This window comes from Arvicola amphibius, chromosome 12 (genome assembly GCF_903992535.2).
Source record: "Arvicola amphibius chromosome 12, mArvAmp1.2, whole genome shotgun sequence".
NCBI lineage: Eukaryota > Metazoa > Chordata > Mammalia > Rodentia > Cricetidae > Arvicola > Arvicola amphibius.
In genome coordinates, this window is record NC_052058.2 from 134,497,051 (window position 1) to 134,509,181 (window position 12,131).

At 43.0% G+C, this 12,131-nt stretch overlaps 1 protein-coding gene across 1 annotated transcript in view; it reads left to right on the forward strand.

The window, feature by feature from the left end:
- Gabrg3 (gamma-aminobutyric acid type A receptor subunit gamma3) overlaps positions 1-12,131 on the forward strand; it is a 544,483-nt gene that overhangs the window by 318,785 nt on the left and 213,567 nt on the right. The window contains exons 4-5 of the mRNA XM_038313696.1: positions 4,570-4,790; positions 6,483-6,565. Of these exons, the coding sequence (XP_038169624.1) occupies positions 4,570-4,790; positions 6,483-6,565 (304 nt within the window). The remainder of the gene's footprint in view (positions 1-4,569; positions 4,791-6,482; positions 6,566-12,131) is intronic.

Here is a 12,131-nt window from a genome sequence, read left to right on the forward strand (position 1 = left end):
TTTATTGCTATGTTCCTTTAGCAGAACAGTAGTATTTGGTTTTTCTTCTAGGCCCATGACCTATCTAGTCTCAGGTTCTTAGCCACTCAACCAGCACTGGGTATAGGTAGGCCAGCTCAGATCAAATACTGGTTGGTTACTACCATAAGCATTGTGCCTCTACTGCACCAGCATATCAGGCAGGTCACCATTGTAAATCAGAAGGTTTGTAGCTGGACTGATGTTTGACTTTCTTCTTTGGTCGTATACAAAGTACCTTTCCGTATCATGAACAGTCATCCATAGGGGTGAAGGTGCTATGTAGGCACCAGCTTGAGTTCTCTGTGTTCAATGAGTTGTATAAGTGTTGTCTTCAGCAATAGGACCTTACCAATAGCCATAGCCTGGGTTGGGTTGTTTGAGGGTTCCCATAGATTCCCTTTGGCCTGGTTCTTACTCAGATTTTAACCCACTCCCGACACTAGAAGCTTCTTTTGGTGATGAGAAGTGTCCAGTTGGGAATCTGTTTCCCCCATTATTTGGAGATTTCATTTAGATTGCCTTCATTTATGCATTTATTTTAGGAAGCTTCTACTGTATTAGATATGATGCCTCAAATAGGCCTTGGTTTATCTGTATCTCCATGTATCCCCTCAGTCACCCCCCCCTCGTCCCTCCCTCTTTCCCTTTGATCCTCCCATTCCACACCATCCTCTGTCTATCTATAACTATTCTATTTTCCCACCCTTCCCCCCAATCTTTTAACTCTATACAAACCTCTGGGGTTATATGGATTGTAGATTGCTTATCAATGACTTAACAGTTAATATCATATATAAGTGAGCATATATCATCTTTGTCTTTCGAGGACTGAGTTACCTCACTCAGTATGAATTTTTTTCTAGCTTCATCCATTCACCTATGAGTTTCACAATTTCATTTTTTTTTAAACGTGGAGTTTTTTAAAAAAACTTCCTTTGTATAAACACACCACCTTTTCTTTATTCATTCACCTACTGACAGCCATCCAGGTTGTTCCCAATTACAGGCCACGATGAACCATGATCATGTTGTGTGAGCATCTCTGTCATGCTTTGAAGTGTCTTTTGGCTGTGTGCCCCAGAGTGGTATAGCTGGATCTTGAGGGAGATCAAGTGCCATCTTCCTGAAGAATTGCCTCACTGATTTCCATAGTGACTGTACAAGTGGTACATTCCTACCCACAGGGGACAAGTGCTGTGTTTGTCTCCTGTCTTCAGCAGCATGAGTTAATTTCTGTCATTTGTTTTATTGATCTTGGTCATTCTGACAGATGTAAGATGAAATATCAGAGTAGATTAGATTTGCATTTCCCTGCTGACTAAGGATGTTGAATGTTTCTTTAAGTGCTTCTCAGCCATTTGAGTTTCCGCTTTTGGGAATTCTGTTTAGATTTGTACCCCACTTTTGAATGGCATTATTTGTTTTCTTGATGCTCGGATTTTTTTTGAGTTCTTAATATATTTTGGATAGTGATATATAGATAGATATAGGTATCAGATGTATAATAGACAAAATCTTTTCCCATTCTCTAGCTTGCTTCTTTGTCCAAATGGTGGTGTCTTTTGCCATGCAGAAGATTTTCAATTTCATGAGGTCGCATTTATTTGAAGATTTTATTTTTGGTTTGTCAAGACAGGGTTTCTCTGTATAGCTCCAACTGTCTTAGAAATTTTGTTTGTTTGTTTGTTTGTTTGTTTTTGTAGACGAGGATGGTCAGAGATCTATATGCCTTTGCCTCCTAATGCTGGGATTAAAAGGCGTGTGCTACCACACCAGGTGAGGTCACATTTAATAATTTTGTTCTTAGTGCCTGTGCTATGGGTATTGTGTTCAGAAATTCTTTTCCTGTGCCAATGTGCTCGAGACTGTTCCCCACTTCTTCCTCTATTAGATTCAGTGGATCTGGCTTTATTCTGAGGTCTCTGATCCATTTAGAGTCATGTTTTGTGCTGGCTCTTAAATATGGATCTGTTAGGATGCTTCTACATGCAGTCATCCAGTTTGTCAGGCTAGTTCTTGAACGCTGGTTTTGTATAAGTCGTAATATAAGAGAATATATGACCAGGAATAACGTACACACACGCATGTGCACACATGCGTGCATGCACGCATGCACACACCCACACACAGGCACATGCACACAGAGACAAAGACAAACACACACTTATTTACTCCCTTCACTCCCATACTGTGCCTGGTGTGCTTCTCTACTTAGGATGAGCCTGTTAGACATGTACATTTTGGAGGCAGCCGCCATTGATCCATAGTGGAAGATATATAGGAGACACAGAGACTCTTTAGGAGGCCATCTGTTTGCTGAGACACCACAAAGCCCCGATAGGTTGTGAGTTGACATTGAATTGAGTCTTCTGGGGAAGTTTCCTTATCTGCTTTTCTCATAGCTGCTCAAAAGGTCACACGAAACTCAACTTCTTTGCTTTCAACTCCCCCTTCTCTGAGGGTGAAGACCTGGACACGGCTCTGTCCTCTTCTCTTTTCTTGGATAGTCATACCACAAACCGCATTATACGTAAAATACAGACGTTTGCTTGGGTCACATTTCTGGACGCTGGATGCCCAAGGGCATGGTTTCTATTAATGTTGAGTCTTGACAGAGTCTTGACAGTGCAGAGGAGGCAGGTACCGCATGGTGAGGCAAAGCCTGTGACCTTCACTCTCTTTTCTATTATTTATCACTTTCTGAACTCAACCAAGATATATATATATATATATATATATTATTACATTTTGTTCATTTTATATCTCTCCACTTCCCCCTCTCCCTTGTTCTCCCCCCCAACTTTCTTTAACTGTGAATGTGGGCCCCCATGGGACATGGTACACCTGTGGAGGTCACAACATAATTCAAGGTTCACTTTCTCCTTTCATCAGGAGTTCCTCAGGATCAATCTTAAATCGTTAGGCTCGCACAGCACGAGCTGTCCCTGCTGAGCTGTTCACAGATCCATCTTCCTTTCTTGAAAAGCCGTGACCACCTTGATAGGGACCTTCCCTTCAAGACCTTGTTTAATTCTGATTTCACTCCAGACTCTCAAATGGAAAGTTCAAGCTTGTGAACTCTCAGTGAATGCATACAAGGAGGCTTTCGGTTTTCTCTGAACAAAATCCAAACTTGCATGCATGGGGAGGTGTGTGCATGGTATTATCACGCTCAATCACGCTATTATTTTAACTTAAGTTTTGTCTCATTTGACTGGCAAACAAGCCCCCTGATGACTTTGACCTTTTCTGCTCTCAAATGTTGCTTCTCCGAGGGCTACAGAGCTTAGTATGACCAATGCAATGGAGCAGTGCTAAGGGAAACATTAGCTGACAGAACACTGGCTGAATCTTATCCTGGAAGCTCAACTGGAAGAATTACCCAGTTCACCGAGAGCTACTGAGCCCATGCTCAAGCACTAAAATTATAATATCTAATGCCTAGTGGAAACTATGAAAAGCCAAGCTTTGGAGATCAGCCCCGGAAGCCACCTTCCCCCAGACCTGTGGTGGCTCTTCACAGCGTGGGTAGAAAACCTCCTCAGAGATAGACTAGGCGGTGACATTCCTTGTGTGTTGTGGTGGTACTCTCAGCCCTGTCCCAGTCCTCTGATCGTCAAGCCAAGTCATATTGGGCCTGTGAACCTTGAAACAACAGCTACCTATGCTGGGTCTTTGCCTGTGGGAGAAAAGACCCACTAACTGCCACTTTGGCCACCTCCCCACCCGCAGCCATCTGTTAGCATCAAGACTGCCTTCAGTGGCTTTCCACTGAAGTTTGGTGCTGTTTATCTCCTGTGCTTCCTCCTCCTCCCTCTTCCTCCTCCTGCCCCTCCCCCTCCTCCTCCTCCTCTTCTCAAGGCTGTGTTATCTGGGAGGACTGTTGAATAATGGCATGTTGCTTCATGAGCTAATATAAGTTACTGGTTCTCAGTGCTCAGCCTCCACCTTTCCAGTTCATCATCTCATTTACTCTTTCACACATTTAGGAAGGGGACATTATTTTCCTCACTGTATAGAACATTGGCTCTGAGTTATCAAACAAGGTGTCAAAATTTGGTTAGTTTAGGTTCTTCACCGTACCCTGAAGTGTGTACTGCTCCCTCCTCCACCCCCATCAGATTATACGTTCTTATTGTCACTTAAGGTTAAGAAAACAGTGCCTCAAATTCTATCATATTGCTTGCTGATAAATGCCAATTAGGTGTTTGCTGGATGTAAATGCATTAAGCCAGACACTTCATCTGCTGCTCGTGAAGGTGGGAGTTGGGAGAGGGGGAAGTGAAAACATGGAGAAAAATTAAACTCTTGACAAAGACAGCAAAGCATATTGAAATTCGGTCTCCTTAAATCTCAGAAGCCCTGTGAAAGGGTTGCCTCCTTGCAAGGAGGAGAGGACTCAGGAGCAGGACAAAGGGACCAGTTCTTCTACCCTGTCACATGTCATAGGTTTCAGATTCCTAGGCACCTGCCTGTCTCCTTTCTCAGGCTCAAAGGCTTTGCTGACTGACTGCAAATTAAGAGAAAAATCTCTTTTCTCTGTTTCAGGAATACCAAATTGACATCTTTTTTGCTCAGACCTGGACAGACAGCCGCCTTCGATTCAATAGCACCATGAAAATCCTCACCCTGAACAGCAACATGATTGGCCTGATATGGATCCCAGACACCATCTTCCGAAACTCCAAGACCGCGGAGGCTCATTGGATCACCACACCCAACCAGCTCCTCAGAATCTGGAATGATGGGAAAATCCTGTACACGTTACGGTAAGATGTTATCTAGTTCTGTTTTGAGTTTTTAAAACTGGCTTTATTAATGAAATCTAAGGTAGTATAGCTTGCTGCTATACCCAGGAAACACACATGAAAGAGAATACATCTATTCAAGTCCAGACTTGGGAAAAGCAGGAGACCCTTCTGTCTCAAATGTTTGTCTTCTTGGAACTCAGCAATGCAGAGTGTTCTCATGGAACACAGAGGACTACAGCAAGACCCCAGATGGGGGCTCCCTGCTGATCAGATGGTCTCTCCAGGGTGCTGGTCCCCACTCATCTTTGAGTGTCTCTATGGACTTCTTGGGACCTTAGCTTCCAAAGACAGTACTTCCTTTATCTACACAAACACATTAATTCTTCTGCAAGTTAGGTCACAAGTGCTAAGGAATAAGGGACCTTAATGAGGCCTCTACATAGAACCCAGAAACCCAAGTGAAAAGTCTGCCTCTTTAAAAGAAGAGGGTAAGGATTAAGGAGTAGGGTCAAAGGTGACCAGTTCTCCTACCCTATTCCACATTTAAGGTCCTAGGCACACACCTATCTCTTTCCTGGGCTACAAGGCATCTCAGATTGACCATAAATTAAAGAAAAGCACCTTCCTTTGAAATACACTGCTTTCCCCAGGCTCTCTTAAGTGCCTTTTCCTCATAGCTCCTAACGTTCTCCTTCATTCCTCATTTATTATAGAGATTTTAATTATGAGTGATCCTGGCACGGAGGAGAAATTGTGATCCCTACCACTCAGGTTTCCACGGCACCAGGAGACACATACTGACATCAAAATGTGAAGGCAATATCAAAGTCCAAGGAGAGGAAGTTTCCAGACAGGGACCCACAGAAAGAACAATGAAGAGCCACAGCAGGGAAGTTTGGTGATGATCTGGAGTAAGGAAGGCAGACATTATTCCAGGCTTCTCGTCAATCATGCAGGGCTATGAAGGAGATTCAAAAGAGAAGCTCGTCTTGAGCAAAACAGTACTGAGCCTGGCTGGTCCTCGATCTGTGATAGGCGTTTTGACACACAGGGAACATGAAATGGACTCAGAGTAAAGCTGCCGCCTGCCTGGGCCAATAGAGGGAGGTGTCCAAAGCAGAAATGCGTGGAAGCGGAGGGATTTGGCCTAATGTCTCTGTGGACCAACATACCAGCTTCAAGTGGAAGGATTTCATTCAAATGAATTGAAACAGTGGTTTAGGAAACAACAGCCGTTTTTTTTTTTTTTTTTTCCCCACTGTGGCTTGGTTTGTATTTCTAGGGACCACCAAAGTTTTGCTAGAATTTGCTCTGCTACTAATAGTTCAAAGCAGAACAGAGCCGGGAAGTGGTGGTGTATGCCTTTAATCCCAGCACTCGGGAGGCAGAGGCAGGCGGATTTCTGTGAGTTTGAGGCAAGCCTGGGCTGCGAGAGCTAGTTCCAGGACAGGCTCTAAAGCTACAGAATAAAACCAACAAACAAACAAACAAACAAATAAATAAATAAATAAATAAATGCAAAACAGAGTAGCTCAGTAAGAAAGCAATCAAAAGAGCCCCCCTAAGCGAACCAGAGTGAGGGAGACCCTGCGTCCTGACATTGCCCACCCATCTCCTCCTGGGGCGCACACCCACTGTGGGATGCCTAACCCTGTTGGAGGCCTTGGCTGTGTTGCTGCTGATCCCAAAGGATGCTGGTCTCTTTCGCAGGCTCACCATCAATGCAGAGTGCCAGCTGAAGTTGCACAACTTCCCCATGGATGCGCACGCCTGCCCCCTGACCTTCTCTAGCTGTGAGTATGTAGGGGGATTGGCCCCTGAGTGGGCAGCTCTGGGGCTGGGGCTGGTTGTTCTGGTTCTGGTTTCCAGCGGTCAGCCGTATTGTTGGTGACTGTGTTATTATTACACAACTAAAGAAAACCAGTAACAGTTGTGTCTTTGGCCACCAGGATAGTTTTGCTCTGGACTCTGTGGCACAGAACCTTATAAAACAGGTAGCTTTGATTAACGAGAGAGCGATGCTCTTCCTGGTGTTGTTATGGAAGGATTCAGAGGTTAATGGTGCATAACGAGCTATTCCTCCTTTTTTTGCAATATTTTGTTGCATTCTTTAGGTTTAATATTGTAAAGATTTGCCTATTAATGAAGAAGGTCAGATCCTCCCTTTGAATGTACTTGTGTATCTCCTGGACCAGATGGCGATTGGCTTGGATGATTCCTAACACTGAGTGCCTGTGCACACCCACAAGGAAATACCAAATATCAAATAACTTACAGAGCTTTTAAGGAAAGGGCAATATGGAAATACACCTATTGAATTTATGGTGGTTTATTTTAAATGTATTCATCACACGTACTTACATATGTATGCAAGACTCAACAGACATTTAAATAACTGTATTGGCTTTCTTTAAAACTGAATATCAAGCATGCCTGGCAAGTCCGAGGGAGTCCCAGGCAGACAGACTGAGGGCGGCATCCAGAGACAGACGCACAGGAGAATTGGTTATAGGTTCAGAAAAATCCAAGATGCAACACAGAATTTCACTGACCTCCTAGACTTGGTAAAAAAGTGACCTCATGTAAAGAACAGTTCTTAAGTAGCTAAATCTAAACTCGAGATGTTTGTTGATGGCACGCATGGCTGGTGGCCAGCCCTTGAGTGTGCCTAACTCTGGGGTGGTGAAGTTACACGCAGATCCCTTCGGGCAATTGCTGTCTTTATTTGGAAGTCAGAGACTGGCTGACTCTGCAGCAGTCTTGTGAGCTGTTTGGGTACCTGTGGACACACGGTGTGATTTTGAGAGATCCATGCAGGCTGTATCTATTGCTGCCCGGCTGCTTCTGCTGCTCTTTCCAATATGTCAATTTATCTATTGAGTTTATAATTTAAGTGGTTACTTTATACTAATAGGCTTTCCATTTGCTCCTTTTTCCTAACCTCCTGCTCAAATTTAGATTTCTTTACCAAATTTTCAGTGACTTCTCTTTTGAAAATTTGTCAAAAATAGTCATCTCTATGGGCCACCTTTGCACAACTAGTTGCTGAGTCATTTGTTAATTTGAATGAATGTTTCCTAGGACCCCTTCTAAGACTTTTTTTTGTGAATTGATGGAGGCCTGGTGCTTTCTAAGCTTGCATTGACCTGAACTCAATTTGTACCTGTCTTCACCTCCTTGCAAGTCATTCCTGTCCCCATCCGATGGTAATTATTGATCTGATTGGTGTCACTGCATGTTAGGGGCCTGATCCAAAATTTCATAGCTAGCGTCTGGTCTCTGTCCCCCAGCAGGATGTATCTGAGTCATGCACACTGGCACATTATTTAATGCTTCCGTTTTCTAGATTTTAAAGTTTAAACCGGAGAAGCTGGGCCATGCATATGGTGTGAACTGAAGCCTATACATTCTTCCAATTTTAGGCTCCAGAGCTTCAATTCATAAGTTAGAAAAGCACTTTGACTCTTGCATTCCTTCACGGGCAAGGGTGGATAGGAGCTTCCTTTTAGAGAGTTCTTCAAGAGGCCTCCAGCTGAGGACTTTTTGCCCCTGGAATCTTACCTTCTGCCAGGGCCTGGTCTTGGGCCTTGCCTTCTTCCTTGCCTGCATGGATTCCTTGGGCTCCCTGAGGAAACCAGCAGAGATGACAGGGTCCAAGTGCTCCACCTCAGGCATCCCCTTACAGCCCTGTGTCTTCCTGTCTGTTTCCTTTAGACCCTCATGCTTGCCAAACGTACCTAACCATTCTGTAGATGCTACTAAGTTTTTCACTCCAGTCCAAGATTATCCTGGCGTGACATTTGCTCTGTTTCTAGAGTGAAAATCCTTTTAGAGGTAAAATACTTTTATTGTGTAAGAAAAGATCTATCCCTGCTGGAACTAGTTAGTAATTAGAATAAAGTAGCAGGAAGCAGTCTGTTATAATTTGTGAGACCAGACATAATTAATTCTGTGTCTGATATATAACAGTTGTGGAAGATGTTCACAGTGAATGTGCAAAAAAATGAGTAACTGAGATATATATAGTGTTAAAAAGAGAAGATTTAAAAAACGATTCTTAAAGTATCTCTTCTCTGTGTGTTTCAGATGCATGTGTATCTGCAAATCCATTGTGGCCGCCAGAGGGCGCTATAGCCCCCTGGAGCTGGAGTTACAGGTGGCTGTGAGCCGTTCCGGGTGGGTTGTGGGAATTGAGCTTGGGTCTTCTGCAAGAACAGTGTTCACTCTTAACAGCTGAGCTGTCACGACGGTCCCTATAATCTCTGTCTTGAGGTTCTTTGTAGAAAAACAATTAAGCTAAAAGACAAAGTGTGTGTAAATGGCTACTCGTATTCTTTCTTTATGGGCACTTTGAGTGTAGTCGGTTTCCTTATTGGTTTTCTCTCCGTGAAATGTGAGTTTTGCGAAAAATCTTCCTCTCTACTCTGATGACGGATCAGAATATATTGCCGTAAAGGTTGTTTCCTTTGCGGTTTTAATTTCCAGAAGTTGCTTGGCCTGTGAGACGCTGCCGGAGCTGGTGCATTGCACCTACTAAGGGCCAGTGCTTCTCAGCCACCGACAGGGCAGATACGTCCAGAGGGACGCATTGTTAAGCGGAACTCACCGTAAATGGCAGGTGTATCAACTGCCGCTACCATACGGAGCGCCGTCACTGAGAAGCAAAGCGTTCTTCAGTGCCCTTTTTGCACACTGCGATTACAGGGCTGGTTGTTTGCTTTGGATGCTGCTCTTGCTCGGAGTCACCAGAGAGAGCCATGGGGATGCAGCAGCCTGGGGAAGACCCGTGACTTCTGAAAGGTGTTTTAAAATTGTGTGTTACACTATACTACGGTATAAAAAAAAATTGTCTAACCATCCTAAGAAATTGTGTGTGTGTGTGGGGGGGGGGTGATGTGCGTGTATGTGGTGCGTATGTGTGTGTGTGGTGTGGTGTGGTGTGTGTGTGTGTGGTGTGTAATGAGTGTAGAAGGAAGGAGCAGCAAGTGTGTGGAGTCACTTCTCTCTTCCCTTCATAAGAGTTCCTTTCTTCACTGATTTGTCTCATTAATCCTTTGTGAGTTTTTATCATAATTTAAAAATGAAACAAATATTACAGTCATTTAAGCAAAGGTGATACGCAGAGGGAGCATAAGTCATTAAAGCAGTTATAAATCATTAGCAGTTAGTAAATGTAAGTTGAGATCAGGAAGTGCCGCCCCTACAAATGATAGAAGAAAGGCTGAAATCCAGAGCAGCGGCAAGTATGCCAAAGATACCAACATTCTGAAGATGGGGATAGAAGATGGTAGAAATGGAAAAGAATTTGGAGGTTTCTTTCAAAACTAAAACAACACTAGAAGGACTAGGTATTACATAATTAGAGATTGGACTCAGAGAAGCAAAGTATATAATTGTATAATCATGAAGATCTATCTAAGGATATTCACAAAAACCTACCTATGGATATTCATGAAGACCTACCTATGGAGATCCACAAAGGCCTACCTATGGAGATTCACAAAGACCTACCTATGGAGATTCATGAAGTCCTACCTATGGAGATTCATGAAGACCTACCTATGGATATCCACAAAGACCTATCTATGGATATTCATGAAGACCTACTTATGGAGATTCATGAAGGCTTACCTATGGATATTCATGATGACCTACCTATGGATATTCATGAAGATCTATCTAAGGATATTCATAATGACCTACCTATGGATATTCATGAAGACTTACCTATGGATATTCATGATGACCTACCTATGGATATTCATGAAGATCTATCTAAGGATATTCATGATGACCTACCTATGGATATTCATGAAGACTTACCTATGGATATTTATGAAGATCTATCTAAGGATATTCATGATGACTTACCTATGGATATTCATAAAGACCTACCTATGAATATTCATAAAGATCTACCTATGGATATTCATGAAGATCTATCTAAGGATATTTATGATGACCTACCTATGGATATTCATGAAGACCTACCTATGGAGATTCAGGAAGACCTACCTATAGAGATTTGTGAAGACCTACCTATGGAAATTCAGAACATCATCGCTTTTCTTTTCTAGAGACAGATTCTTTGTGTACACCAAGTCTTCCTTGAACTCCAGTCTTCCTCAGTTTCTCAGTCCTGGGGCTACAGACATACACCATCTCAGTTTGCCCAGCTGTAATACCAACCCATAATGGAAAACATTTTCATGCCTGTCAGTGCACGGGCTGCTGGAGAGTTGATCTTAGGCCCTTACACTGGACAACTCAGCAACCAAAGTAAGCCAATTACTGGTTTGTACAACAAGTTGGTTGGGCTACCCCAGGATTTACATTAAATGAAAATAATCCCCAATGCCACTCATGTGTGGTCTTTGGTGTTCTTGAAGTGACTGGGAAGTACAAGCCAGGGTAGAAGAGTTGATTGAATCTAAAGAAACACAGGCTAAATAAATAGGAAAAAAGGAAGGCGTCCTGTTATTGAACAGAAATCATTAATTTTATTAAGATAATAATGCTCTACAAAGATTGAAAGTTAGTGCTAAAATCTTTTTTTAAAAAGTGGCAAAAACTCAGAATGACCCAAATATTTTTTTTTTTTTTTTTTTTTTTTTTTTTTTTTTTTGGTTTTTCGAGACAGGGTGACAGGGTTTCTCTGTAGTTTCTAGAGCCTGTCCTGGAACTAGCTCTTGTAGACCAGGCTGGCCTCGAACTCAGAGATCCGCCTGCCTCTGCCTCCCGAGTGCTGGGATTAAAGGCGTGCGCCACCACCGCCCGGCCCAAATATTCTTTTTTGAGGAACAAATTATATGCCTTATGCATGTGATTTCAAACTTACTAACTGGCTACAATAACCAAGACAGAAAGATACACATACAGAATCTTGGAATGAAACTGAAGTCCTGAAATTTAGAAAGTACATTTTGACCAATACTGTTTGATAAAGGTACTGCAATAATTCAGTGTGGAAGGATGGCCTTTCCACCGAAACCACTGAGATGCTGGGCTATGGATATGCCAAAGGAGGAAGCTGTACTCCAGAGCCATGCCATGCAGCCATTGGAGGATAGCAAGTGTGGGTCTTTGTGATGGTGGGTTAGCTGATGGTGGCTCAACTCTGGAGCCAGAAGTATGAACAACAAAGGAAAAAATAGACAAAGCAAATGCCGCTGTGTTGAAAACTGTCACACCTCCGAGGACACCATCAAGATAGTGAAAGGCCAGCCACCAGAAAAATAAAGAGATAGCTGTATGTCATACGTCTGAAATCTCATTCAATGGGGAAGTTGTATGCCTGGGAGAAATGGCATCTGGTTAGTCATCCCAGGTGCACTACTCTGTGCAGTTTTGAGAAATTTC